The sequence below is a fragment of the Epinephelus lanceolatus genome, chromosome 10 (assembly GCF_041903045.1).
Source record: "Epinephelus lanceolatus isolate andai-2023 chromosome 10, ASM4190304v1, whole genome shotgun sequence".
NCBI classification, from domain to species: Eukaryota; Metazoa; Chordata; class Actinopteri; order Perciformes; family Serranidae; genus Epinephelus; species Epinephelus lanceolatus.
Window position 1 is genome coordinate 11,585,918 of NC_135743.1, and position 26,947 is coordinate 11,612,864.

The following is a 26,947-nucleotide window of genomic DNA, read 5'->3' on the forward strand; positions in this document are numbered from 1 at the left end:
GAGGCTCCAGCTTTTTGGCTGCCATGCTGCATTCCCTGCATTGGTTCTAAGCTGGTCACAGCTGGAACAAAAAGAAAGTCGGGGGGGGAGGCAATTTTGGGTGTGCTGATTTTTCCTCCAACACTGATTCTGAGATCTGCCAAAACAGAGTACAGTCAAGTGGTCTCTTTTCCAAATGTAAATGTTAATTAAAAAAAAAAAGTTGTGTTGAACTGTAAGTGTAGACATTCATACACTATTATTCTTTTTTGTGCATATTTTAATTAAATGCCGCTAGACAGTTTATGAGGTTTGGGAACCATTGTGTATCAATATCAACATTTTACTGTATCCTGACTTCAGGGCTTAACACAAAAATTAGCTCACTGCAGCAAATGAATGTGGATTGCTCTCGTCTAGTCGATACTTGATCTGCTTAATAAGGTCAGTATTGGCACTGAGTCAGACAGATTGTATCGTTGTATTCCTACAGAGGGTGGGTGTTTCGGGACTAGAGAGACAGCCGTGATAGTAAAAATGATGATCACGTCTTAGGACAGATTCTGATGTTTTTATAATAGGAGTTGGAGAGATACTGGGCCTCACAACAGCACCTGTCCTCTTTAACCTGCGTCCAAGTGGACAGGCAGCGTATATTTCTATCTGCTCTCTGGACGCTTGTGTCAGTGCAGTGTTGGCCTAAATAATGTCATGTTCCACTGGCACAGCTAGCTGTTTGGACAGGTCCATCTCTGCTTACTTGCTCTGCATTACACATCTGACTAAGTGTCCATCTGTTAGCCGAACCACTGAGGCGTGACATCTTGATGCACGAGGTGTACTAGGTGTGTGCGACTTTGTGTTGGAAGCCAGCATGTCAGTATGTGTGTGTGTTTGTGTGTCTGTGTTTGAAACATAGAAATAAATGTCATATTATTTCTGTGGTTTGAAATCAGGTTATAGCAGCAGAATCCATTACAATTACTGTTCTTAAATTAGAGATGTACCAATGGTGAAATTGTGTGCGGATTGATACTGATGTTTTTATGTTGTTGTATGTTTTGTTTTCGTTGTAGTTTATTCCCCCTTTTGAGCCAGGGAAACAAATCATCAGTATAAAATAACCAAATTGTCACTCAGCCCTTCATTACACTGTCTTTTAATGAGCACAAATTCAGTCATACAAATTTGTGAAACAACTTTAAATATAACCATCTCTCACATGAAAAGCATAAAAAGCTGCTTCAAAAGCTTTTTTATTGTATATAATATTTCATAATTTCCTCTCTAAGTTTCTTGTCAAAGCTAAAATTTTTACAAGATTACGCTTGAACACATCACGAGAATGTTATGATTAACCTTTGCCTACTACTCCTTTTTGCCAAGTAGAGTTTGAATGCATCATAGTGTAACTTAGTGTCACTTAGCTGTTAACGCTGACGTTAACTAGTTCTTTTTGTACCGCTGTCATCATGGATTTGTTGCTCACATAATATTGCATTATCAGCGTAAAAGTAGGGCTGTGATAGCGAAGTTCACGGCATCCTCAAAGGTGTTCTGGGCTCGTTAGTCTCGAGCCCTGCCTTTTAGCCTATGCAAAATTGATGTGAGACCAGAGATAAACATCAGCCACTTCTATCAGTGAATGTCATCCTAAGGCTCAGACACACCAAACTAACATTTAAGAACTATGATGAAAACTGTTGCCTCATGTGGCCTTTGTCTCGTCCAGAAAGTTGCACCTGAACACACCACAAAGACTACAGCCAACGGAAAACTAGCATGTACATTCTGCGCCTGCGTGAGAGAAAATACCTCACAAACACCTCTTCATCTATTTGTCATTAATAAAGGGAAACTGGAAGACGGACACGACGGATTCAAGATGCTAGTTAGCCAGTTAGCACATTAACCCTTTGAAACCTGAGCAAATTGGCTTGATTTCAGAAAAAGGCAATGAACAACGAAAGAAGAAATAACCCCCAAAATTGGCAAGAAATTAGTAAAAAGGGAAAATGAAAAACAAGAAAATTAGTAAAAAAAAAAAAATTCTAATAATTTTAAAATGCAATAATAAAGATAATGATTATAAATATTTTTTCCCTATTTTTCAAAATATTTTATTTATTTGCAGTTTGTGGGACATTTCCTACCAAGTGGCTCATTGCCTTTTTTCCCCCCATGTTTTGAAAGAAATCACGCCTTTTTACCCAGGGTTCAAAGGTTTAAATACTGAAAGATGTCTGAAAGCAGAACGAGAAAAGTGATGTCGCTCCAGGTTTCAGAGGGTTAACAACACAACTTGATATTTGAAACAACAAAGGATGTTTACTGTGCAAACAAGAACACAAACAGGAAAAAAAAATCTTACAAATTTTAACATTTTTTTTTTATGATCTCACGATCTCTTGACTTTAGCCGTTTGCTTACTTTCCTCACTATTTTTTCTCCTCTTGTGCACTGAGTTGAACTGCCAATCAAAGTGAGTTCTTTCACCAATGGGCTCTGCTGTCTCATCGTTGATTCAACATGCTGAATCTGCCAAAAAAAAAAAAGTCAACAAGGACCAACTGGCACCAACAGTGCAGGACATACTGTGAAAACTAGGGCGACAGATGCTCCGCAATGGCCCGACATTGACCAAGGGCTGACCATCGGCTTGGTGTGTCAGGGCCCTTACTTGATGATTGTCTGATGGCAGTAGACAAGGTGAATATTGGCCATTACAGATGTTTGGCCGATAACTCAGTGCATCCCTATTTTAAAGGACTGAGGTCAGGTTTTACATTTAATAAGGGATCAGTTATTACAGTAAATGTTGGAAGACCTCCCAGCCTTACTGCACTGCTGAAGGTCAGCCTGATAAATCACACAGACGTCTCTCTCATTCGGATTTTCTAATTAAAATTTGTTTTGTTCACATGACAGTAATTGAGTACAGTATTGCCAAACCATGTTGTGCAAGGTTTACGTCCTCATTGTCTGTGTCAGTGTATTTCCATGCCTGTCTCTCTCGCTCTCTGTGGTTGCTCTCTTGGTCGTCTGCATCCTCAACGAATGCAACGACTACAGTACGAGACAGGCAGAAAGCAGCGTGAGGAGAGAAAGAGGTTTGCTCTGCAGACAGCGACAGAGATGGGTTGCTATTTGTGCTACAGTGCTGTGTGTGGTTCTTTAGGTTTATTTTGTGATTGTCAGGGGAATCTGATGAGTATTTATAGAAGCTCTTGCTTGTCCTGCTTCCAATTTGCAGATGGATTACATTCCACTCAAACTTTGTGGAGGTGTGTGTGAGATGAAGGCAGACGAAAAGAGGGATGGGAAGAGAAAGTTTGTGACTTGTGATGGAGGGAGAGAAAAAGGGGGAGAAAAAGTAGGGAGGAGAGGTGGAATGATGACTCACCCAGGAGGAGACAGACAGACACCTTAGGTGGCCAGGACCCCTCACATACTGAAGCATACCTGCACTGCAGTACAGCCTCCTCACACTCACTAACGCAGGAGCGTGTGGGCTGGCAGGAAGAGATTTATGGTATGGCTGTTCTTGTAATACAAACTGTTAATACACACACGTATACACAGGATGGCAATATGAAGTCCCAGTAGACCAGAATGATGACTTGGCTTTAAAGTAGGCCAAGGACCAGATTGAAGGACACACACACACACACACACACACACACACACACACACACACACACATACACATACACGTACGCCCACACTGAGTCATATTCACTCTCATCTTCGTTTTCTGCGGATTTTATAAAAATAGCAGATTAATCCAGTGAAATGAGCAGTTCTGAGAATCCATCAGTTGTCCATCCTAACATCCCTCTACCCCCTCATCCCTCTGTCTTCGCCCTTCCTCTCATTTTTATCCTGCTCCATGGCTGGCAGAGAGTCTCTGGATATGTATGTCTGACCTTTGGGCGGGTGTGGAAGGAGGAAGAATGATGAATTTATAACACAGTACAAAGAGATACAGAGCCAGGCGGACGATTTGTAAATGATTGACAACTTTCTAGAGCCCGCTATTCAGGCGGGTTTGACTGCGAGATGATGCATTTCCACTCACAGTGGGAAGTGTTAGTGTAACTGGAAACATGCCTTGTGACACTGTGACTCTGATCGTGTGATGATATGAGAGAGATGGGTGTTATTATTGTGCGTGGACAGCCAGGAAGTATGTTTGAGGCCGTTGAGTGACAGCCAATGTCGGGTCTTCCTTTGGTTGCTCTGCGGTTCTGGTGCAGTGGGAACACTCTCGCTCTGTTTTCCAAGCCGTTTGACCGCAGTCCCAGATCCACGTACTGTAACTGGAATGTTATGGAGATAAATGAAAAGGAAGACAAAGGTCCTTAAGATTATTTCCTGACTCTCAGTTTCAAGATTACACAAGCCTTTCAAATCTTTGCTCAACTACTAAGCATGCACGCTGCTCTATGAATGTGCTGCGAAACAATGTGTTTATTCTGTCTGTTTCTCTCTTGTTCAAGGAGCATGTTTGAGTGACGAGCGAAGGAGGAAGTGGGATCTCTGACGCTCCGCCCCCTCTGCTGGTGGAGCACCCTGCACATCTGACCAGAGACCCCTGTAGTCACTTGAACAGGTATAAGTATATATGATTGATGAAACGCAGCATTAGGTCAGTTCAGCCAAACTTCACAATGCATTTTTTGCACACACCAAGGACTCAGATACCAAAATAAATACATAAAGGGAAGACAATAAAGTGAAAAGACAACAGGTATTTTAGAGGTTTATTATTCAAGAGTCAAATATATTCTGTTGAGATACTGATGCCAGCAACACTTACTGCTGCGGCTCCTTGCACCACCTCAATCTACTTCTTATGTGTTGAAGCTTTTGTTTCTCTATCACTGTCTCTGAATCCTATAGACTATGTGCATTAATATACCAGGGATTACTTTTTTGAGCAGAATCCTCGCTGCTGTTCCTATCAGCTCCCTTTACAAGCAGCATATCTGTCAAATCTAAATGGTCAGTGGTGACACTAAGTGTTTCGTACCTATTTTGTTTGGCCATGTCATTGAGCCAGTTTGCTGTCTCTGTAAAGTGTCTGTCCCTTAGTCACTTACTCTACAACAGGGGTGGCACTTCAAAATGAAAGCTCTGTGCAGAAAATTTACTTTACTTCAAAAATAAAGTGTGTTTTTTACAAAGTTGACAAGTTCGCATGGGTCCATTCAGAATGGACCCACGACCTACCAGATGGGAACCACTGATGAAAGAAATTAATTAGTACACTAACTAGATTTACTATAAATTAACGTTAATTATATTGCAATTTATTACCTTTATTTAACTACAAATTATGTCCCCAGAAGAAAAGTTTGTCTTTGCAGTCTGTTCATTTCACTTCATTTTTATTGCAGCAAAATGTATATAATGGATTGAAAAAGTAGTTGTTTTTATTATTCTAGAAGGCAACCAAAACGTTTATTTATATTTGCAGAATTAATAAGTCACAATATTGCCATGCAAAATATTGCGATACTTTGCTGTATTAATTTTTCCTCCACCCCTGCTGTCTGCCCATCCTGGCTCCCTCAAAAATACGTGAATGTAAATGCTCTTAAAATGTCGTTTCATCTGGACTTTCAGCATTCAGAAAGAGCAGATATTTATAAAAATGACATTATTTGTGATTCCCAGATTCTGCATTGAGATTGAGGAACATTCAACTTGCTCATGCTGCTGTAAAAAGATTTGAACAGCCACAAAACACTGCACACTGCACTGAACAAATTCCTGTCTAGAGAATAAGAGCACAGCATAATGTCTTCCACATTTTTCACATTTTTATGTTCAGAAAATCCAGGTAGACTGTTGAAGTGGTTAGTAGGTATGGAAGCCCTGCTGTGAGCCTTGTAAATCCTGTCTGCTTGGCATGAGTAGCGGTACGAGAAGCAGCGCTGCGAGCAGCTGACACACAGCAGAGGCCAGACTCACAAACCTGCCAGGTCAGACAGCTCAGACTGTAAGCATTGGTGATTTGATCAGGGTGTGTGAGTGTGTTAACGCCAATTAACAGCACCGTCTGTGATGGCGTGTTAATTGTCTAAGTTGTATTGTACTTCTTTTTTTTTTTTTTTCTTCCACTGTGTCACCAAAGTAGCCCCCACTCTGTATGATATGCATCGTGAAGAGAGTAATTACAACACACTGGCGTCACACAGACCACGAGGCGTTGATGCTGTGGTTTGTGAGTCCTTATGTTTGTAGTAATTTATTTATTTTTATACATGTGCTGTGCGCCTGAATGTGTGTCTGTGGTTTGCTGGTACTGTATAGCCAGGCAGCTGCACTCTCTCCAACTGTCAAGGGAACACCCGCTGTGACAATAATGTATATTGATTTTGGCCAAAAATACCCGAGCGATTGGAGATTGAAGTGTTTAATTCCACTTTGCGCCTGTGCCAAGCTTTGCATTGGTAATCTATTTCAGCTGGGACTTTTACGCTGCCATGGGCAGTTCTGTCTGCTTTACTCTTTGCCTTATTTACACAGAGTTTTTAAACTTTGCTTTCTGACTCTCTCTCTCTCTCAGAGGCCAACCAGTACTTGTTTTTTAAGGCCATAATACCAGTATCAGTCGTCAAGTGTTACAAAATATGGTATTTCAACCAATACTCACCTTTTTTACATAAACACACATCATTTTTAATAAGGATCCCTTAAAGGAGCAGTAGGAGTGTGCTATATCATCTCGTTCTCGGTAATACCGGTATAATTTTTGATATCATGTGAAAGATTAATATCGTAATACTCTCAATATTTCGACTTGTTGACATTGACGTCATACTGTTACCCACGGCAACAACAAGCATGGCTGTAAGCGAAATTATAACCGACTCCGTGGTGGTTCCAGAAACAGGAGCAGCTTCAGTATTGTGGAATAAACTGTGGCATTCTGAATTTGTAATGAACAGCCCCAGACTCTTTAAGCGAGTTACTGCGCGCTACCCTCCCTGCAGAGGGAACTCATTCAGCAGCTCCTCTGGCAGCAGCACAGCGTCTCTTCCTCTCCTCTCTTGCCGTGCGCACACGGGAGTCGGTGTCGTCAAGTGATTACCGACACCATGTGCTGCTCACTGCTCAACAAAAACACTCCATATATATGAATGTGTGATAGTTGTAGTATCAGCAGAGCATAAAGGTCCAGGTGGAAAAAACACAACTCAATCATTTAGGATTTTGCTAAAAGAAGGAAATCACCTGTTGATTTATATATATATATATAGATCCCAGGGGACATTTTTTTTGTATTTGGGAGCTGTTTAAATGTGTAATTTGTGGTAAATTTTATTTTGTTGTGATATTAATATTGTATACAAAATCTGAATTAGGGATGCACCGATCCAATATCTGGATCGAATATCAGCCCCCATATCATCAAAATAGATGGATCGGGTGTCGGGAAATGCAACCTTTACCTGAGGCGATCCTTTCCCTTTAAATCTATTGCGACACAAGCTACGTCATTTGTCATGGAGCGAAGGAGAGAATCTGCTGTGTGGAGGTATTTCACACTACTTCAGCTGCCGTTGCACACTTGTTTATTTTTGTTAAAAATGAATAGTTCATCATTGCATTAATCTGTTTCATCTTGTTTCATTTAGGAGATAACTGTGTAGTCATCAATGCCTGATGCCTCTAGTCTTTTCTGTTCTACATGTAAAGGTATATAGCTTTTTAGGTCAACCATGGTATTGGATCGGGTATCGGCTGATACTCCTTCAGTGTTCGTTGTTCAGGAGGTTTTTACTGGGAGCCGAATTGTCTCTGGAGGTCTCTTTCACTCTACATATAACGGACCAGGTGACTGAAACTGGTAAAAACACTGAATAAAGCAGTTTCATGTTACAAATCAGTGTTTCTCGTACACTGTTTCGCTCTTCACTGCTCGTTGTTGAGGGGCTGCTAACTATGGTGGCTGAAACAAAAATGCAAAAACGTGAATGACCCCATCTAGAGCCAGTGTTTGGGCTACTATAGAAACATGGTGGACTATGTAGATATAAATTGCTCACCTTAAGGTAACAAAAACATGGTGATTATTATTTTCAGGTGATTATGCAATAAAGAAAACATACTTGTTATATTATGTTCCATTTCCACTAGTAGGTCCCGCAAAATTTTCCACACTGGACCTTTAAATTTTAAAATATATGTAAGTCAGTTATTTAAAATTCTAGACGATAAAGCTAAGTTTGTTCTTGACCTCGGAAATAGTACTTTGACAAAACAATCATCTCAAGATCCTTGTGTAAATCTCACTTACAATAAAGAGGAATATATTATTCAGGACCTTTGTTCAGTTACAGTACAGTTCAGTGCATCTGCACAGCAGTCGAACCACACTGAACTCCTGTAACAGCCCACATGAGCCTTTGTTCATCATCTGTGATGTGAAAACATCATATTTTCCTCACAGTTACAGAAATAAAAAGTGCGCCTCAGTTCTGATTTCATTTCGTTAGCTTTGTTGCAGAGTTTTGTAGAGAAAAACTGAATCAAGCTGCACTGCGTTTTTGTTTGTGTCACCTGTTTCTGTTTCCATTTCCTCTCTATTCCGTCAGTTTTGTAGTGTAGTCATTCTGAGAAAAAAACTGGGTTTGTTGAAGTTCCTCTGAGTCATCAGAATTTAGGGGGTAACCCAAATATTCAAGGTCAGTAATGAGTCAAATGAAAAATATACCATGCAGAGTTTCCCCGACAAAAATGTCAAGTCCTGGTAATGACCCACACACTTCCTGGCCAATTTCGTTTTGTTATCACTTTAGGATTTGATTACAACCCGCACATTAGCCACATCCATGAATCATGTTTTATCACCTCAGAAACATTGCTAAAATAAGATCTATTTGAACTTTTAGAGATCCAGAAACTGTTGTACATGCTTTTATCTCTTTGCGTCTTGATTATTGCAACTGCCCTTATTCCCTCGATTGATCAGAATTCAGCCACAAGATCGGAAAATATAATCAAATTATTTAAACCAGTATGAATATTACTTGTATCAAAATTAGGCTTCAGATGATGTTATCAATTATGAATCATTCATTTGGTCTAGCTACAACACAGCACCACTTTATCCTGTTAAAACTAGGGCTGGATAATATGAAGGTATCATATCGTTATCGAGATATAAGACTATATACCGTATTGTAAAGGCTGCATTACTGTAAAGCGATGTAAATTTATCAGTTTACCAGCCTTTTCTATTTGCTTTAACGCTTGCTTTAACCCACTTAGTTGTTATATCCACATTATGGATGATTATTGGTCAAAAGTCTTCTCGTGTTGACAATAATATTAGTGTTATGACAACAGTCATCCCTACAACTTTGTTGCATCAGAGGAGTATTTGGTCAGAGATATTGTTGCGTTTAATTTTGTATCCCAGTCCTAGCATTAATGAAATGCTTTTGAGGAGATTCAAAAATATCGAGACATATATATCGTGTATTGAGATACAACGTTTTCCCTGGGTTTTTTCGAGACCAAGGTGGCAAAGGCCTGTGGCGGGGGGCATCTTGGCAGCTGTACTTTTAGATACGGCCCCCCCTCTATTAAATATGAAAGGAGGCCCCCACATGCTTGAGCTTTACACTGCTGACTTGTATAATCAGAACAGACATGTCCTGTGATTTTCAGCCTTCTATGATTATATTTACCCTTTACAGCAGGCACATCCTGACAGCTGAGAATATTACTGTCAGGTATTGTCCCCCCTCTATTAAATATGAAAGGAGGCTGAAAATCACAGGACATATCTGTTGTGATGATACAAGTCAGCTGTCCTGAAATGTGTGTTTCTCTTCTATAATACACATTCTACATTTCGGAGGCGACCTCTTTCCACATACGGGCTTCCTTCGCCTTTCAAATGGGGCAGAGCTCCGTGGGAAACAGTATGAGAGACACAGCTCGACGGGGAACCGGGATCTGATGCAACACCGGAGGGAGAAGCGGGTCCGTGGAGCTGTGCACGGGAAGAAAAAACAAGCGCGTCGCACCGAATGCGTGCCGCTACAACATCGCTTTGGGTTGTGAGCGCGCATGACGCGTGTCTACATTGAAAGTAATGGGTTTGTGTGTGCAAAAGACACTACATCTGAATGCCCCCCATGCACACACACAGGCTTTAACCAAGGCGGCGGCCAAGATCACCCAGGTGGCCTGCCTTTAGCTTAGATAGGTAGGGAAAACCCTGACATATCGCCTAGCCCGAGTTAAAACACTACTCACAATTTGGATTGAGGAAATATTAATAACCTACAGGGTAATCGAGGAAAGAACACATAATTTGAGGTAGCAAACAACCCAGTTTTATACATCCGAAAAACTTCTATAAATAAAATGAACTGTTTGGCAACCAGACCAGGCGTCTAATTGAGACAGGCGTTTATTAGTCAAAATGTGTAGCCACACCGGGCTAGTAAAAGGGGACTGGGCGTTTAATTGGGACGAGGCTTTTAATGGTAGTTTTAAGGTTTTCCTTTTAGAAGTTAGCAGTCGATTGTGTGTGTGTGTTTGAGCATCGTCATAAACACATCATAGATTTGGTCTTTATAGAAAATATGACCACTTTATCCACAGGCAGATGCACTGTGTACACTCTCTCTTTTCTGCCCCAGTCCTTGTCTCGCTGTCCTTCCTATATCGAACCGGTCTGTGTTCTGCAGTCAAGGTTATGACCTAGAAATGAAGTGACCCCAGCTTGTTTGCCAGGAGCGGCTGTATACCTCGGCTACTCCATAGAGAGCAGTGGAGACGGGGCTTCAGGCCGCCTTGTTCTGTCTCACTTCCCTAATATTAGCCTGTTCCTCGTTCTGCTCCAGTTGAGAGGGGCATTACGACTGTACTGAGATCGCCGCTCCCATCAGCGTTGTCTTGGAAACTGTTGAGCTTATCAAGCCCATATGACCCAAGGACATTTCGTGCACTCGGATAGCAGCATCTCTGTGTTTTTTGTTTTGTCATTTAATATGCTTCAAACAGCAACATGCAGTTTCACACACTTGTTTATGATGGAGAAAGTGGTGTGATTAAAAGGCATCTGGTTTCATAAAGTACAAACTAGGCCGTACAGAGAGCAAGCAAATAAACTGTTTGCAGTTTATTATATGAATTAGCAGCACAAACTGTGTGTTGATTGGGATCACATAAATCCTCCCCTCTCATTGGCACTCCCTCATATAAATACTATCTCGCCTCCCTCTTCATTTTCTTTTACACATATAAACATGAAATCCCAGAAGGGAGGCTCCACGCTCCCAGTCATAAATTGAGAAGCGAGTCAAGTCCTGGATCCTCTTGCTCCAGAGTTTTTCCAAGTGGTTGTGAGAAACTCTGGTTGTGCAATCTCTAAAGAGGGATTAAGCCTGTGGAGAAGAGGAGAGGAGGGGATATGAAGAGAGACACAGAGAAGGATGTGAAGGGGGAAATTGTGTTCTTGTAGGGAAGTAGTGATGGCAACCGCTCTTGAAAGGAGACGACATCACTAAGAGACGAACAGGGCAGTGGGGCTGAGAGAGAAAGAGTGAGATGCCCAGGATGGAGGTATAAAAGAAAGATGGAGGGAACGTGATATGTTAATGGATTAAGGAGAGAGCGCGGAGATGGAGGGATGGAGATTTGTGTGTCTGTTTAATGTCATAGGGAGCCAGGCTGTTTAAAAGAGACTTCAAAGAGACTAGCGCCCAATATAAACTAAACTGACACACACTCACACACATGCAACACACACAGAGAAGCAGTGCCTGGGGCTGCAGTGAGCACAGAGGAGACCTGAGGTGTCCTCTGCCATGCCTGATTAGAAATACAGTGAGTGGCTGAGAGATGGCGATGGGAAAGTGTGTCTGTGTTAACTCAATGTACATGCATATAAATCTCCTCTGCTGCTGCTCGGAGCGCTGCTGTCTACTTCTTTTACATCCGCTGTGATCAAATGGTATTCACGGAAACCAGTTGACATCTCTGACAGCATTTTGACACGACTTTGTGAGCAAGAATATATGTGTGTATTTCTGTGGCAGAGTGCCTCCATGTCGGCGTCTGTCTCTGCCAGAGCGCGCTGTTATGTGTTTGGCATATGTGCCGAGCTCTGCCTGTGCGCCGGGAAAGGCGAAAAGGATCCAAGTTTCTGCTGTGATATCAGGTTGTGTCGTGTTACTGCGTGGAGGTCAAGCGAGGTTGGTAAAATCCAGCAGCGGTCAGAGAAACAGAGAGAGACTGCAGAGCAGGGACTGATTTTCGGGCTTCCCACTGGTCCTGGAATTTCAGGAATTTTGAGAGGAGTGATCAAAACAGTGAGGCAAGCAATTTGAAGAATTCTTTTAGGATATCCGAGAGGATCTGAAAAATTTTCCAGACAGAAAGAAGTATGCCAGACTCGGTTTTATAACTTCTGCTAGGGTTGTGACAGTATAGATTTTTTCTTTTTCTCGTGGTGACAAGGCAACATATCCCCAAGATTTGGGTGTTAACTGCCAACATCTACCAACCCCCACCTCTATAATCTTTATTGAAGACTTTACCCTGCCCGCTGGCAATTTGTGTCCTACTCACAGTGTCACTGTATAATTCTCTGGTTTATCAGTGAAGTATATGAACTACACTACAGACTGGATTCTCTACTCACAGTGACAAACAGCGCAGGTTGAATGCACATCAGCAGGTCTGCGTTTTATACGTCTGGTATATGAAATGTCTATGTCATCATTGCATTTTTATAAACCTTGATAAACATCTTTTTTCCGCCTCTAGGCCTCTTCTCCCTCCCTCTTCCTTTCCTAGCAGGTCTAATCATAGACCTGAAGTTACACTCAGTAATAACTGTAAATAACATCAGAATCTTACAATGTTTTTGCAACTTGAGTGTAAGAGATTGTGATGTTTAATACAGCTTAAGTAATACACACTGCCTTTCGTTCAACACTAAGCTCCTGACTGGAGGAGCTCCAGTCTGCGTCTTTGTCGGTTGCTATAGCGCCCCCCTTTGGCCAATTGATGTAATATTGCTTCATTCGCATCCTGGAACAGACACACACACACACACACACACACACACACAGAGTTTTCGTCATTATATAGTAAGATCTGTGCTGGGGCTGAACTTCTCCACGCATACATTGCCCACACCACAGAGTCAAGTCAGTGAACAGCAGGCCGTGATGGAAACAGTTAACAGTGAAGATATCTCGAAAATGACTCGAGTTGACGGCAGCTACGCTCGTTACTGGAAGTGCAATTAAACCTTAGCGAGTAAAAAGCCACTTAACCCTCATGCACCGTGCATGTGTTCAGTAAGCATGAAAATGTAAACAGCACTATTTCATTTTGCTCTGTCCACAGTCTCTCATCCACTGCAGCTAACGTTATGTTTTAAACAAGGACTGCACACTAGTTCGGCTGATGGGGAACTGTTACAAATAGGCTAAAATGGCAGCTGTCTGTAACTGTTTAGCTTAGTTTGACACCTACCTTAAAATTCTTTGATACTAAGACACACAGCCCCTCCTCTCTCTACCAGCGCTAATGTTACCTATATGCTGATTGGAGGGAGCAGGACAGAGGACAGGAGGACAGGAGGAATGACTTACAGTGACTGATAAAAACGAAACTTTTGCAGCTCTAGAAGCAACATTTAGTGATATTTAAAATATTCAACAATCCTGTTCTGAATTTATTCTTTTTAAATTAATATATTTTCTTAAAAGCAATTATTTAGAAATGAAAAAAGCTAATAAGAGGACCAATAAAATACCGAATCAACCGAGTATCGATAAAAGTAGTGACATTGATAAAATCTGAACGATACCCATCCCTAGCCATGGCACAAATGTCCATTTGGACTCAACAATAAACTGATGAGATTATAATGTTCAAAGGTCAAGGTCACTGTGACCCCACGAAGTACGTTTGTTGGCCATAACTCAAGAATTCATCTGCAAATTGTGATGAAATTTGACACAAATGCCTAATAGGATAAAATGATGACGCGATGACTCTTTAGGTCAAAGGTCAACTCCACTGTGACATCATTTTCTGGTCATTATTCAGCATCATAACTCAGGATCAGATACTGAATTAGTGACACTAATCTTCAGTATCCACCTTGAAATTGTGCTGATTGTACAGATCTTCTGTGTTGCCAGGTTGAGGTTGTGTGTTAAGCACATACTCTATAGCTTCTTTGCAGCACCATCCATATTTGACGCAATGTAAAACCAAACTGTCTCAGACTCTTAAGTGTATCGGGGATGTGGTGGGAACCCTGCAGAGCTGAAACGCTAGGTTCTTAACTATGGCTTGTGGAAAAACACAGGTTATATATAAAAGAATGTAGATGTATTAAACAGCCAGGGTGAAAGCTAAGATAAGATACAGTAGTACACCACAGAGCATGGCAATGTTTTATAGCACTGAGTGAGTCATCACTCTCTCTACACCTACTGCACTGAGAGTAACACCTGTGTGTATTAACCATAACTGCAGTCTGTAGTGTGAATATAGCAGTAACACACACACACTCAGACACACACAGTGTCATATGCAGAATCATCATCTACTGTATATGACATTCTTGAGAAACTAAGAAGATATGACTGCAGCTAATCTTTAGACTTTTTATCTATTAATTTATTAAAGAACTATTTTATAAGGAAAAATCCCTTTGAGTATATAACATTTTTATATTTGTATTCATTTTCTTAATTTTCGGTTATTCTGCTGTTTTTTTTCTTGATTTAATCCATTAATTTTTCGGTTTATGAAATGTTTAAACATTGTAAAAGCTGTTCACCACAATTTCTTAAAACCCAAGACGAAGTCCAGAAATTTCTTGTTTTGTCTGACTAACAGTCCAGAACCCCAAAATAGTCAGTTTACGATCACGAGACAAAGACCAGCAGCAAATCCTCACAGTTTAGAATCTGGAACCATTTTCTATCAGTCAAACTGGTCAATCAAATTTATTACAAATCAAATTTTTTACATTTATTTAATCACATTTATTTGTGTCTGCACCAGTGACTGTATATAAAGATGAACAATGCGTCTCCACTTCCCCCCACTGTTCAAAAATGAAGCCGGATACAGCTGCTGCCATCTTGCGCTAGCTAGAGTCCGCGCAATAGCGATTAGAAAGTGAAGTCACAAGACACCCATCAGACCCAGTGGTGAGCAACACCATTGATTGCGAGCACACCGATTGACACACACAGCTATCAATCATCACGTCATAGGAAATGGACCTACACTTGTATAGCTCCTTTCTAGGCATCTGGCCACTCAAAGTGCTTTTTACACTACAAGTCACATTCACCCATTCACACTCAAAGGTGGCCGAGGCTGCTATACAAGGTGCCACCTACTACTCAGTTTTTACCACACTCACACAGCGATGGAAGCATCATCGGGAGGAACTTGGGGTTCAGTATGTTGCGCAAGAATACTTCAACGTGCAGACTGGAGGAGCCAGGGATCGAATCGCTGATCATCCAATTGGTGGGTGACCTGCTCTACTTCTGAGCAAAGCCACCCCATATTTTATAGTAACAGATAACTACTTGAACATTTGAACATACATCAGCGATAAGAACTACCTAAACTAACAGAAATCATCTTTGGGATAAACTTGACATGTACTTTTAGTTTTAAGTTTTGCCCACGTCCTCTCCGCTAACACGGAGCGGGTAGGGTTTATGACCTATACTGCAGCCAGTCACCAGGGGGCAGTCAAGATGTTTTGGCTTCACTTTTGGGGAGCTGTTGTGCCGTCCATCCACTGTGGTCAGTGCCAGCAAACACAAAAAGCTAATTTGGAAAGCTTCATGTATCAAACAGTGTGTTACAAATCATGAGAACTTCAAATCATATTAAAAAGGTGTCATTTTTATATTACTATACTCATATTTTAGTGTGTCTCTGACTGAGAGGGAGCTCCAGAGGTGAGGCGTCAGGAAAGCTAGTATGCTGATAAAGTTAAAAAGGCTGCTGTCACACGATCTGACAGGAGTGGTTCTTGGTGTAGATGCCAGGCCACGAAAAGACTTGGGTCAAATTTTAAATTTGATTCAATCTGCAGCTGACTGAGTGCCAGTTTGAGCTGATGCACTTTCATTAACCTCATCAAAATCCCTTGTTGCTGTAGTTGCTTGATTTCATAATTGTCTTCTCTGCGACCGAGCAATCAGAGCGTTGCATTTATCTACTGGTGGTTTGTCTGCACTAGTTTCTCTTTGTCAACATGAGAGATAAGATCTTGCAAGGTTACAAAACTCCTGTGAATCGCGTGACAAGCTTGACAAGAGCTATGAAGTCTTGGGATCAGTTCGGCATCTGAGAGCAGTAATTTGGTTTTTAATCAAACTGCAGCAGTTGATGTGAACTTGTCACATAGTAGTGCTCTTTGTCATGGACTATTCAATGCAGCCTTCACATCTTACTGAAAGTAGTTATTACAGTTAGCGTGATTAGTGGCTGTTAGAAATATATTTTTCTAACTCACCTGGTTATATATCTACATAAATACATGTATAGAATACATAGCTTTATCCTGCCAGAATTAGTCAAAGCACTACTTTAGCAGGATATTTAAAGTATTTGGCTCCATGTGCATAAAAAGTTTGAGAAACTACAAACTCATAGAGAAGGGACAAATCTTTACACTTTTGTTTTCTGCTGTGGACGGCACTTTGTGCCACCAGAATCCTATCAGGTGGAATTTAGAAATGCTACTCTGCAGTTCTCCATCCTCCGCGGCTGCTAAGCAAAGCTAAACTAAGCTAAGCTAAGCTAGCTATGCACAAACACTTTTTTTTCCCCTCCTCCCAGGGGCACGAGAGAAATCACCGTGGCCAAATTAATTTTCTCCCTTGTGCTTGTGCTGCTGCAACCTGAGGGATCACTGAGGCAGAGAATCAGCCAAAGAGAGGAGAGATGGTGCTGGAGGAGGGAAGGAAAGGGGAGCAGAGGAATTTTAATGTGGCTGTGTCTGTCTCTCGCTGCCTGCCAAAGAAAAGCAATTACTATCACAGCTCCTCTCTCTCTCTGCTGTGTGTGCGTGTGTGTGTGTGTGTGTGTGTGTGTGTGTGTGTGTGTGTGTGTGTGTGTGTGTGTGTGTGTGTTTGTGCTCACCTGCAAGTGTGTGTATGTGCCCGACTTCACTTTAGCGCTCAGGGATTTGGTATGTTACATGTATAAAGGGTAGATTGGCTTGTACACTGCAGGGTGTTTGTGAACTCTGACACAGAAGACGTGTGTTTCTGCCGTGTTACTTTGCTCGAAACCTGAAAGCAGCCAAAGCTTTGCTCAGATACCGTGAAACATCGTCTCCAAAACACAAATGTCACTGTTTGTTGTGCTTCTAATGATGCCTGAGACTAACCAAAGTGATGAACTTTTACATACTACCCACATAGATTTGCTGTTTTTCTTCTGGAGTGATGTAAGACAGAAATCCAGCAGTGCACAGTGGCTCTCTCTGAGTGTGAAGGTGACCATTTGGAGAAGCGCTGATAAACAGCCGACAGATAAGAGCCGAAAGTCAGACGGACAGACAGGCAGGCGGAAGGACAAATGGAGGCACTGGGAAGATACTTAGGAGTAGAGCTGCGGGAGGGGTGGAGGTTGAAGGGAGATATGAGGAGAAATAAAGCATCACCGCCTCTGCAGAGCTTTGGAAAAGCTTGTGATTGTGTGTGTAGCTCAGGACTCACCATCACTCCTCGCCTCAGCCAGAGATTTAACATTTCTCCTCCTGTCTCTCGTTACTTTACTAGGATGCGGAGGTTCGCCTACTGTAAGGTGGTTTTGGCCACCTCCCTGGTGTGGGTGATGCTGGACATGTTCATTCTGCTCTACTTCAGCGAGTGCAACAAGTGTGACGAGAAGAAGGAGAGAGGACTGCCCGGGAGAGAAGGTGAGTGTATATTCCCTCACACTTACATGTGATCACAGAGACACACTCTCACATCCTCCAGCATCCATTCATGTGTGTCTGTATCTGCTGCAGATTCCCTGGCCAGGCCGCGGGATGGGCCCGGTGAAGGCGGGAAGCCTGTGGTTATCCCCAAGGAGAACCAGGAGAAGATGAAGGAGATGTTTAAGATCAACCAGTTCAACCTCATGGCGTCTGAGATGATTGCTCTCAATCGAACACTGCCTGACGTCCGCCTGGAAGGGTGAGCAGCCTCCCTGCAGCTACTCAGTTGTCCTGTCACTTACTCTCACTCCACTCATTAAGTTCCCCTCAGAACGGCTCTCACTGGCATCCACTGTTGGGATAGTCCACACTGGTGATCAGTTATAATCCACAAGCCAGATGTCGGGCCTTGAACAATCTGTCACACAGTGAATCACTGTTGTTCTGCAGAGGTTAGTTATGGTTTATGACAGAGTGAGGCAGATGTATGGATGCATGAGTCAGCGTAGAGAGAACAACAGTTATGATTGTGCTGTTTACATCAAAGCTCCCTGCACTCTCTCCGTTTGTGAGTCCACAAATGAGACAAGAATTAGCTCGCCATCCCCGTCCCTCCGCCTCTCTCACCATTACTTTAGTCAGGTCAAGTCAATTTTGTTTATATAGCACATTTCATACGACAAGCATAAACGCAGTGCTTCTAAGATACATGATACATGACAAATATAAAGTTTTACATATATAAAAACAAGCGGGACATGATAAAATAAACAAAATAAGAGGTACTATTATTATCATTTTTCTTAAAAAGGGGGAGTCAATAACAATAATAACACTAACTCCTAAAACAAATAAAAATATACTTATAAACCGAACTATAAGCTTGCGAAAAAATATATGTTTTTAGTTTGCTTTTTTTAAATAATGTTTTTATTGAAGGATAATTGTAAATCATACAAAATTACAATTGAAACAACATTTTTCCTTCCATTTTGTCTTTTCTGAACAAACATCCCTCCCATCCCCTCCCGCCCCCTACCTTAAAAGTCCATGGAGGTACAGGTTCAACACACAATGGCACTGATTCCACGTAAAAAATGACGTACAGTAGAAACAAAAGGAGGATAAGCAAATAAAAAAGGAAAGGAGTAAAGAGGAGAAGGTCTTTCAAACAGTGCGTGAGAGTAAATAGCCATAATGTATAACTGCATAATATTTCTCTCCTAATCAGGAGGAAGTGTTCTGAGGTTAGTAAAATAAACCATCAGGCATTGTCATTTGGGTCTTCAGAGCCGCTAAGAGTGAATTTTAGCTCCTCAAGTTTAAGATAAAATATCAGGTCTTTAAGCCGGACAGAGGATGATGGGCAGTTAGGGGACTTCCATTCTGGCAAAATTCTGCAATGAGCTAATAGAGACGCATACGCCACTGTATAGTTTGCTTTTAAAAGAGAACACTGTTGTAGTAGACCGTAGTTCATACTGTAGACTGCTGGAGAGCAGGTAGAACTCAGGAGACCTAACTCCAGTCAGTGGCTGTAGCAGCTTTAATTCGGCCAGCGCAATCCCCCCAGCGTCAGGTGTCACAGCAGGCTGGTGGCCACTGGCAGCGCTCTGCTGTCTTAAGTATTGGCAGCAACAGAAAGTTTGCTGTTTGAGAGTGTCCAGTCCCCTCAGGCTGGGGTTTACACTGGCTGAGTTCGAGTTGCTGCAGCTGCAGACTGGGGGTCTGTCTCCAGGGCTGCTGCCCACTCTTCTTCCCGGCGAGGTGGTCTGTAGAGGCGGTGAGTGAGGCGGGGGACACACTGTGATTCACGGCTCTAGCTTATTTTAGCTACATGAACGTAGAGTTGAAGCTGCAGTCCTGAGCCTTTACCTCCAGTTAGCAGAAGGCTAAACTATTAGCAGCATTTTATTGTCAGATTCTCTCCTAGACTCTATTTTTGATTAGTCCGTCTTCCTTTTTCTGGGTCACTTTGCAGTGTAGGCAGTTGTTGCCAATGCAGGAACAGCAACGTTCTCAGCAGGATTCTCCGCTGTTGCATCAGGATTTCACTGACAGGATGTACACAGGATGTACACATTTTTTAAACCTCTATTTTAGGATTTTCAACATAAAACAAACACTCAGTACACCATTGTAACATCTCAACCACAAATATCTTTACAGGTAGGAAAACCAAAAACAAGTCCTAGGACTTCAACATTACTATTAAATAAAATACATACACTCTATACTGCTACACAGTTAGACCGTCACAACTCACTACCCTTGAGATACTCAAGTACAGGGCTCCAAATTCGGACAAGTATCGTATTCTTATTAGAAAACCTTAACCTTTCTAAGTACAATACATTCATCAGCTCTCTTATCCACGTATGCAGTCTGTCTTCCGCATAAGTAGAATAAGTTTCCTTGCCAGGACCAAACCAAATGAAATGGCCTGAGTTTTATACTTGCTGTCAAAGGTAACACACTTGTAGCACCTAGGACAGCAACTAGTGGGCCAGGTTCCCTTCTCAAAGGCGTTGAAGAAACATTCAAATATGTTCTTCCAATAAGATAACAATTTCCAGCATGTCCAAAGAGAATGAGTTACTGTCCCGTCTGCCTCTTTACACCTACTACAGAGGAGGGAAACATCAGGGAAAATCTTATGCAATCTGTCTTTGGAGTAGTTTAGCCAATGCACTGTTTTAAATTGTGTCAGACTGTGTCTAGAGTTAAGTGATAGTTTAGATTTGCGACAGCCTGAAAACAGAGCCAAGAGAAGGTGCAAAAGTCCAGTTCTCTCTCAGACCACTTGAATTACAGTTTACTCAAAGTTTATTATGGTGTTTTGGCCCAATGAAGCCAAAATTAAACTGCCTACTTCAGCTTTAATCTGTAAACATTTTACTGAAGGACATAATGTGTGTAGAATATGTAGAAATAGATATGCGAAGCATTGTATCCGAAACATAACAGTATGCTTCAGGAAGTGATTAAACCAGTAATACTATGAATTAGACAGGGTGTGGTGGCCACGGGCACTTGAACCTCCTGGAAAACAATCAGAGTGTCCCAATAGCATAACTGATTGTTCACAGTACTAAAAACAGTCTTTGTTTCCTGCCCTGCAGTTAGTATACAGACTCAATCATTGATGTATCTTAATGCTCTGTACGAACAGAAAATCATACTATACATGTATGAAATAACACTGCTGATTACACCTAACACACTGACGACCAAATGGTTTGTTTGTGGTCTGAATGCAAATGGGACAAAGGCTAAACTGGTGTTAAACCATCTACTGATTGTGACTGTACAGGAAGCATCCTCATAAATAGCTATCAGTGTGTGAGTGCCGGGATTTTCCCTGATCAAGGTAGTCAAATGCAGTTAAAACCATTGTGTTGTGCATGTGCTCCTCTGTGTGCTGCAGTACAGCTCGTTACTTCCATTAAAAAGTGAGTGTCATTAGCAATTCCACAGCGATCCCCCCTTTCATTAATATTCCTGTACCAGATGCCTCTTTTTTTTTTGTTGTCCCATCTCTACCGGTTTGTTGATAACATGCTGCAGACTTGCAGTCTATTAACACTGAGAGGGCTTATCATCAGTTATTTCTTTGTCACACCAGAGGACATAAATGAAGACATAAGAAGCATTAAAGTTCAGCTGTCAGTCAGTGGATTTTAATTTCCCAATGTGGCTTCGTGTTACAGTGATGACACAGGATGACAGGGGCCAATACTGTCTGTATGACTTGCTTAAGGCTCTTGGCTCCTTTTTAAAAAGCCAGTGTGAACTCAAAGCAGACCGGACTTAAATGCTACGATGTATAATTTCTTACCCATGGTCCAGACTATATGAACCAAACTATAGGTGTGAAAGTACCCTCAGTACGCACTATGACAGTTTTTAGTATCTGCTTTTCTGCCTTTCTTGACTAATAGCCCATTGGTTCACCACAGCAGGGTTGGCACGTGTCAAATATATATTCAGTATATTTGATTATCATTTTTTGTGCGATTTAGCAGAGGACCACATCGTCACATGTTTCACACAGGAGATTTAAAAAGCAGCTAGCAGCATTTAATGGCTAACTCAAAGAAGAAGAACGGCTGAAAATGTCTGCAAATTGGGAAAACAATAGCCCTTTTTAAATAGGAATTGTGCAAATTTGCAGGAAAGCCCAATCAGTCTTCGTTCAGCATTGGCAGTATAAAAACAAAATCGGGGAGTGCAGCAAAATGCCGCCTGCTTCTTTTGTTCATACAGAATGTGCCTTTTTCGGGGCAATGGGGGCCGTGAGCAAGTATCAAAATGTGTTGTTCAGCGTTGGACGTAAACAGTGACGTGGGAGAGAAGCCGCGCCTGGTCAGTCCTTCGGCGATTCTCTAATATGTCGGCCTGTCCTTCACCGTCCCCGTCACTTGACGGTTAATGGCCTCCTCGTTTGTGAGGACAAGGAGAGCGCGCAATTCCTTGTCTCCCCAGTTGCTCATCTTTACAGTGTCTTCAGGTTTGTGTTTCCCTCTTGCTACTAGCTGCTCATTCCTACAATCAGCTGTTTCCTGTTCACCACCACCACCAGTGGGTCGCACGTGTGGTGTCATCAACAGCTCCTCCCACAAGTCATCAACAGCCCCTCCCGTGGCGGAACAGCGCCTTGTTCTTTTTAAACCAAAAAGGTTCCGCCAATATGTTTACCCCTACGCGGCGGAAAATTGGGCACCTCAGATCAACTCGCCAATTTGGCTCTGTGTGTCTAAACGCTCGCAGCTTGCCTGCAAAATGGCCCAACATTCGCCGAAAATCTGGCAGTGTAAAAGGGGCTAATGAGATACAGGAGCTCCTTACCCTCCAAGCAGAGGACGAGATCAGCCGCCATATACCAGGGACAGTTAATGGTTGTTATGGCCATGTTATGCCACTGGTGTTGTTAAGGAAGTGCTGCTGACGAGTATGTTTTGTGTCACACTAGAGGCCAACACTGTTGAGTTAAAGGTCACGCCCATCAGGCCTCTTTTGATTCCACGATGCCAGGATGCAGTCTGTAATTACATGCTGGAGTGGAATGATGCCACGGTCGTTTGGTTCTGTGTACAAATACAAAGGAGGCATAAAGAAAGAGCTTTGTAGCAGCCTAATAATGCAATCTCTGTTATAAAGGGATCTTGAGTTCAAGGGCCCAGGAACAGCACCAGGCTTTAGAGCCAATTTGACATAGTGGCCAAACCGTGAAATTACATCTTCCGTGTTCGTCACTTGATGCCATCGGGCCCAAAAAGACTTTTTCCCATGGACTTACATTGTGAAAGAGTTGCCTGTAAATCAGTGGATTATGTTTTTGAGCATTACAACACCTGCGAAATGACTGGTTCCGCTACCAGAATTGGATTCATTAATAACATTTTGACACTCTACAAGAGCAACACGACTAAATCATTTTATCCCCACTGAAGTTAGAAGAGGGCTGAACTGGAACGAGCTGCACGGCCAGGGAAAGTCTTTACTGCACCTGATCTATCAATGCGGAAGATCCAGGTAATTTTACACCCAGGAAGCTGAACTTTTTTGGCTTCATGCATAACTGAACACCTTTCATATGAATGAACAGGCCATCGCTTTTTATACTTCTATAATTGAGTTCAGATCAGTACAAAATGGAGGAAGATCGGGTCGGTTATCTGAAGGAAGTTTAGGCTGAATCCAAATGTCCACCCTCTGGACTTGTGGACTGAGCCCTCGTGGACTTCAGTCATACGTACTGTGAAGAGTTCATGGTCATCATGTAAAGTAAAGAGACTGCAAGCTGCTCATAGACAGCCCTCGAGACTGTTTTTACTCGTTGCCATGGAAATGTTCAGGCGACGATTACAATCATTGTAACTGCTGTCATATTCTGTCTGCTCATCTGTCCCTGCAGATAATAAGATATAAATCATGTAAAGGGTTGTTTTGTGAGTGAACAAAATACATTTCTGTACAACATACAGACTGCAGACATTCACATACAGAGATGTTTGTGAATATAGCCCGAGCCTACAGGCCTATTAGTTATATCAGAAGATCTTTAGTTGTTTTTTGGCCACTTTTCTAGCCTTTATGTTTGGCATTACACTGCGCAATCTGTAGGGTAGGCTGCAATAAAACACTGCATTTTGATTCCCCTTTACAGCCTGTATTTCCACATATTTCTGTATCAGGATGTTGAATATTATTTCTGACCTACAAGATTCAAGTACTGTTTTAATAGGCTACAGTAACTGTTTACATACACATAAGTTTTGATTTTTTTAGTCAGCTATTGAAAAAAACAAACTACCACGTCACATCCGTATTGCAATGAAGTGTGGGCAATTAAATCAGTGAAGTCTGCTGAAGTCTGAGCACCCAAGCGGACTCTCTGGACTCTCTGGAAGTCTGCAGAAAGTCTGCTTAAGGCCCCTTGTGGACTGGAGGAATTGTGGATTTGGACAGTCCTCAGCACTCCTGGATTTGCTGTGAGCGCGCCCGCAACGTCCGCGAGTCTACAAGTGCAGTCCGGACATGTGGTTTCAGCCTTAGTTTCAGAGGGGCAGATGTGAAACAGATAACTACCCTCTGCAACGTATGCCCCAAAACAATTGCTGCGTAAGGTGGCGGCACCCCGAATCTGCTCCATCACTTACGTCATCACCTCTCTCTCTGAACTACCTTTCCTTTCTCTCTTTCGTCAAGAAAAGCAGCAATGCCCAAACCAAAAAAATCTTAGAAATAAGTAAATGGGTGAAAGCAACCTTCCAGAAAATGTGATGGAAAATTTCACATTCATTCAATAAGTTAGTTTGTCAATCATGAATAAAAACTCGCCCCTGCAAACTGCATTTCAGAGCAAATGTAATTTCAGTCGTGTGAATAATTAGACTTAATGATAAAGAATACATTTATAAAAACTAGTCTGATTCCACAATGGCAGAACACCATGTCAGCGTTTCTTCGACAAGCATCCTGTTTTCGATATCAATTCAAAATGATAGCAGACCAACTCAAAGCGATACTCAGTATCAGGGCATTCTGATGTGAGGGAAACCACTCTTACGTGTCATCTGAGTTGTTTCCTCCAAACTCAGATTAGTTTACTGTTTTTCACACTGATATGATCGTATGCATCAAAAGGCTAAAACAAACCAACAGCCTGATATAGAGAAAGTAAGATATGTATCATATGTTGCGGTGTAGCTTGAAGGTCATATCGCCTGACCCTAAAGACTGATCCCTCGCTGTCCTGTTTCAAAAGGAAATACATCACATTAAGGAGGTAATGATAACGTGTCACGCTGCCTCTTTTTTATAATGCTTCAGTAATGCTACGTTATATGAGCAACTCACAAGTCCCTCTCCTCGATAATTAGGAGTTTAGTGTTACCTAACTGTCTGTCACTGCCAGTGGGTGAAGCAGGTTGTTCAGTCGTCAGACAGGCAGAGGGAGGCAGTCAGGTGTGCATCCGAACAGCAGCTTGGAAGATATGTCAAGGTTAGTTCAAGCAGGTGGAAACCAGCTTGCCTCCCATCCCCCCTCTCTGCCCCTTTATGCGCCTCAGCAGAGGAACATGCATGGGTCGGTAATGAAGGCTTTCGGAGCGATAGACAGAAAGACTGACTGACAGACACAAGACTGACAGGCAGGGGCACATGCACACTAGACAGGCGGGAAAGAAAGAGGACATTGATCCGTGAAATGGGTTTTAGTCTTTGAGCGAGAGTTGATTACTAGGTGTGTTTTCACTCAGCCTTCTCTCCGTCTATCTGCTTTTCCAATTAGGAGATAAGACCGAGTCAATATCGAGCAAGGCAATGTGTCCGTGTGTGTAAGCACCCGTACGTTTGTGTTTATTTGTGTGTGTGTGTATGTGTGTGTGGATCGGCAGGTTCAGGGCAAACGGTATGAATGAATTCAAGCAGGTTGCTATTAGCTGAAACTTTGAAGTGGAAACTCAGTGATGGTTTATTTTCATTATTGTCAGCAGTGCAGTCATTTAGTGTAAAAAAACTTAACAGGAGGGGACAGGACATTACAGTCGAGCCTGTGTGTGTGTGTTTGTGTGTGTGTGCATGTGGTTGGGTGGATCTACAGTATATGAAAACACTTTCCATGACCACATCTTTAGACAACTTGGCATTTTCTCCCTTTTTAAATCCTGACTGCAACATTTTTATGAGTTCATGTAGAGATATATGTTCATGTGTATGTTGTAAGAGTGATTTAATCCGAACCAGTCTGCCCGCCCTTTCTGACTATCCCCACAGCCCACTGGCTGGAGAAACAGCCTGAAACTCATTACCCTGCTTTGCTGTTGCCAAATGTTGCTGTAGTAACTGCCTGGATACACAAGACTCACAGCCACTCCTCAGTTTTTAAAATCCACATCACGAGACACGATGCCATCGTGTGTCAACACATGTTGTTTTGGTTGACTCACAGAGGTCTTTTCCCCCCCCATCAGCTGCACAGCGAGTATCGTGTCTGAAAAGTGGAAAGTCTTGGTTGTTCTGTTTGTGTTTGTGAGCGCAGAGAGAGGAAATAATGAACTGATGTGTATAAAAGTTGAAAGAAGGGTGTGTGTTTTTACAGTGAATCATCTCGTACGATCATCAGCCTCCCTTCCTTGAAGAGTGTGAGCACGCGTACGTGCACACACCACACTGAGAATAACTGTGTGTTATTTAACGTGCTCCAGAGGCAGCTGCAGGATGGAGTATATTCTTGACCTCTTCTCCTCTGCCGCCGCCGTTACATTCCTTCTGTCAGTATCAGCTGCAGCAGAGTGAGAGAGAGAGAGAGAGAGAGAGAGAGAGAGAGAGAGAGAGAGAGAGAGAGAGAGAGAGAGAGAGAGAGAGAGAGAGAGAGAGAGAGAGAGAGAGAGAGAGAGAGAAGGAGGAAGCATTCCAGTGCTCTGATGATCACAATGAGGGAGGGAGTTGTGATGAGGAATCATATTCCATTTAGCTATTGTGAGAGTTGAATCTGTCAGAGGA

The 26,947-nt window shown here is 42.2% G+C and overlaps 1 protein-coding gene across 1 annotated transcript in view; it reads left to right on the forward strand.

Annotated features, from left to right (window-relative positions):
- galnt1 (UDP-N-acetyl-alpha-D-galactosamine:polypeptide N-acetylgalactosaminyltransferase 1) overlaps positions 1-26,947 on the forward strand; it is a 75,608-nt gene that overhangs the window by 20,478 nt on the left and 28,183 nt on the right. The window contains exons 2-4 of the mRNA XM_033640803.2: positions 4,479-4,591; positions 17,796-17,935; positions 18,029-18,197. Of these exons, the coding sequence (XP_033496694.1) occupies positions 17,797-17,935; positions 18,029-18,197 (308 nt within the window). The 5' untranslated portion in view covers positions 4,479-4,591; position 17,796. The remainder of the gene's footprint in view (positions 1-4,478; positions 4,592-17,795; positions 17,936-18,028; positions 18,198-26,947) is intronic.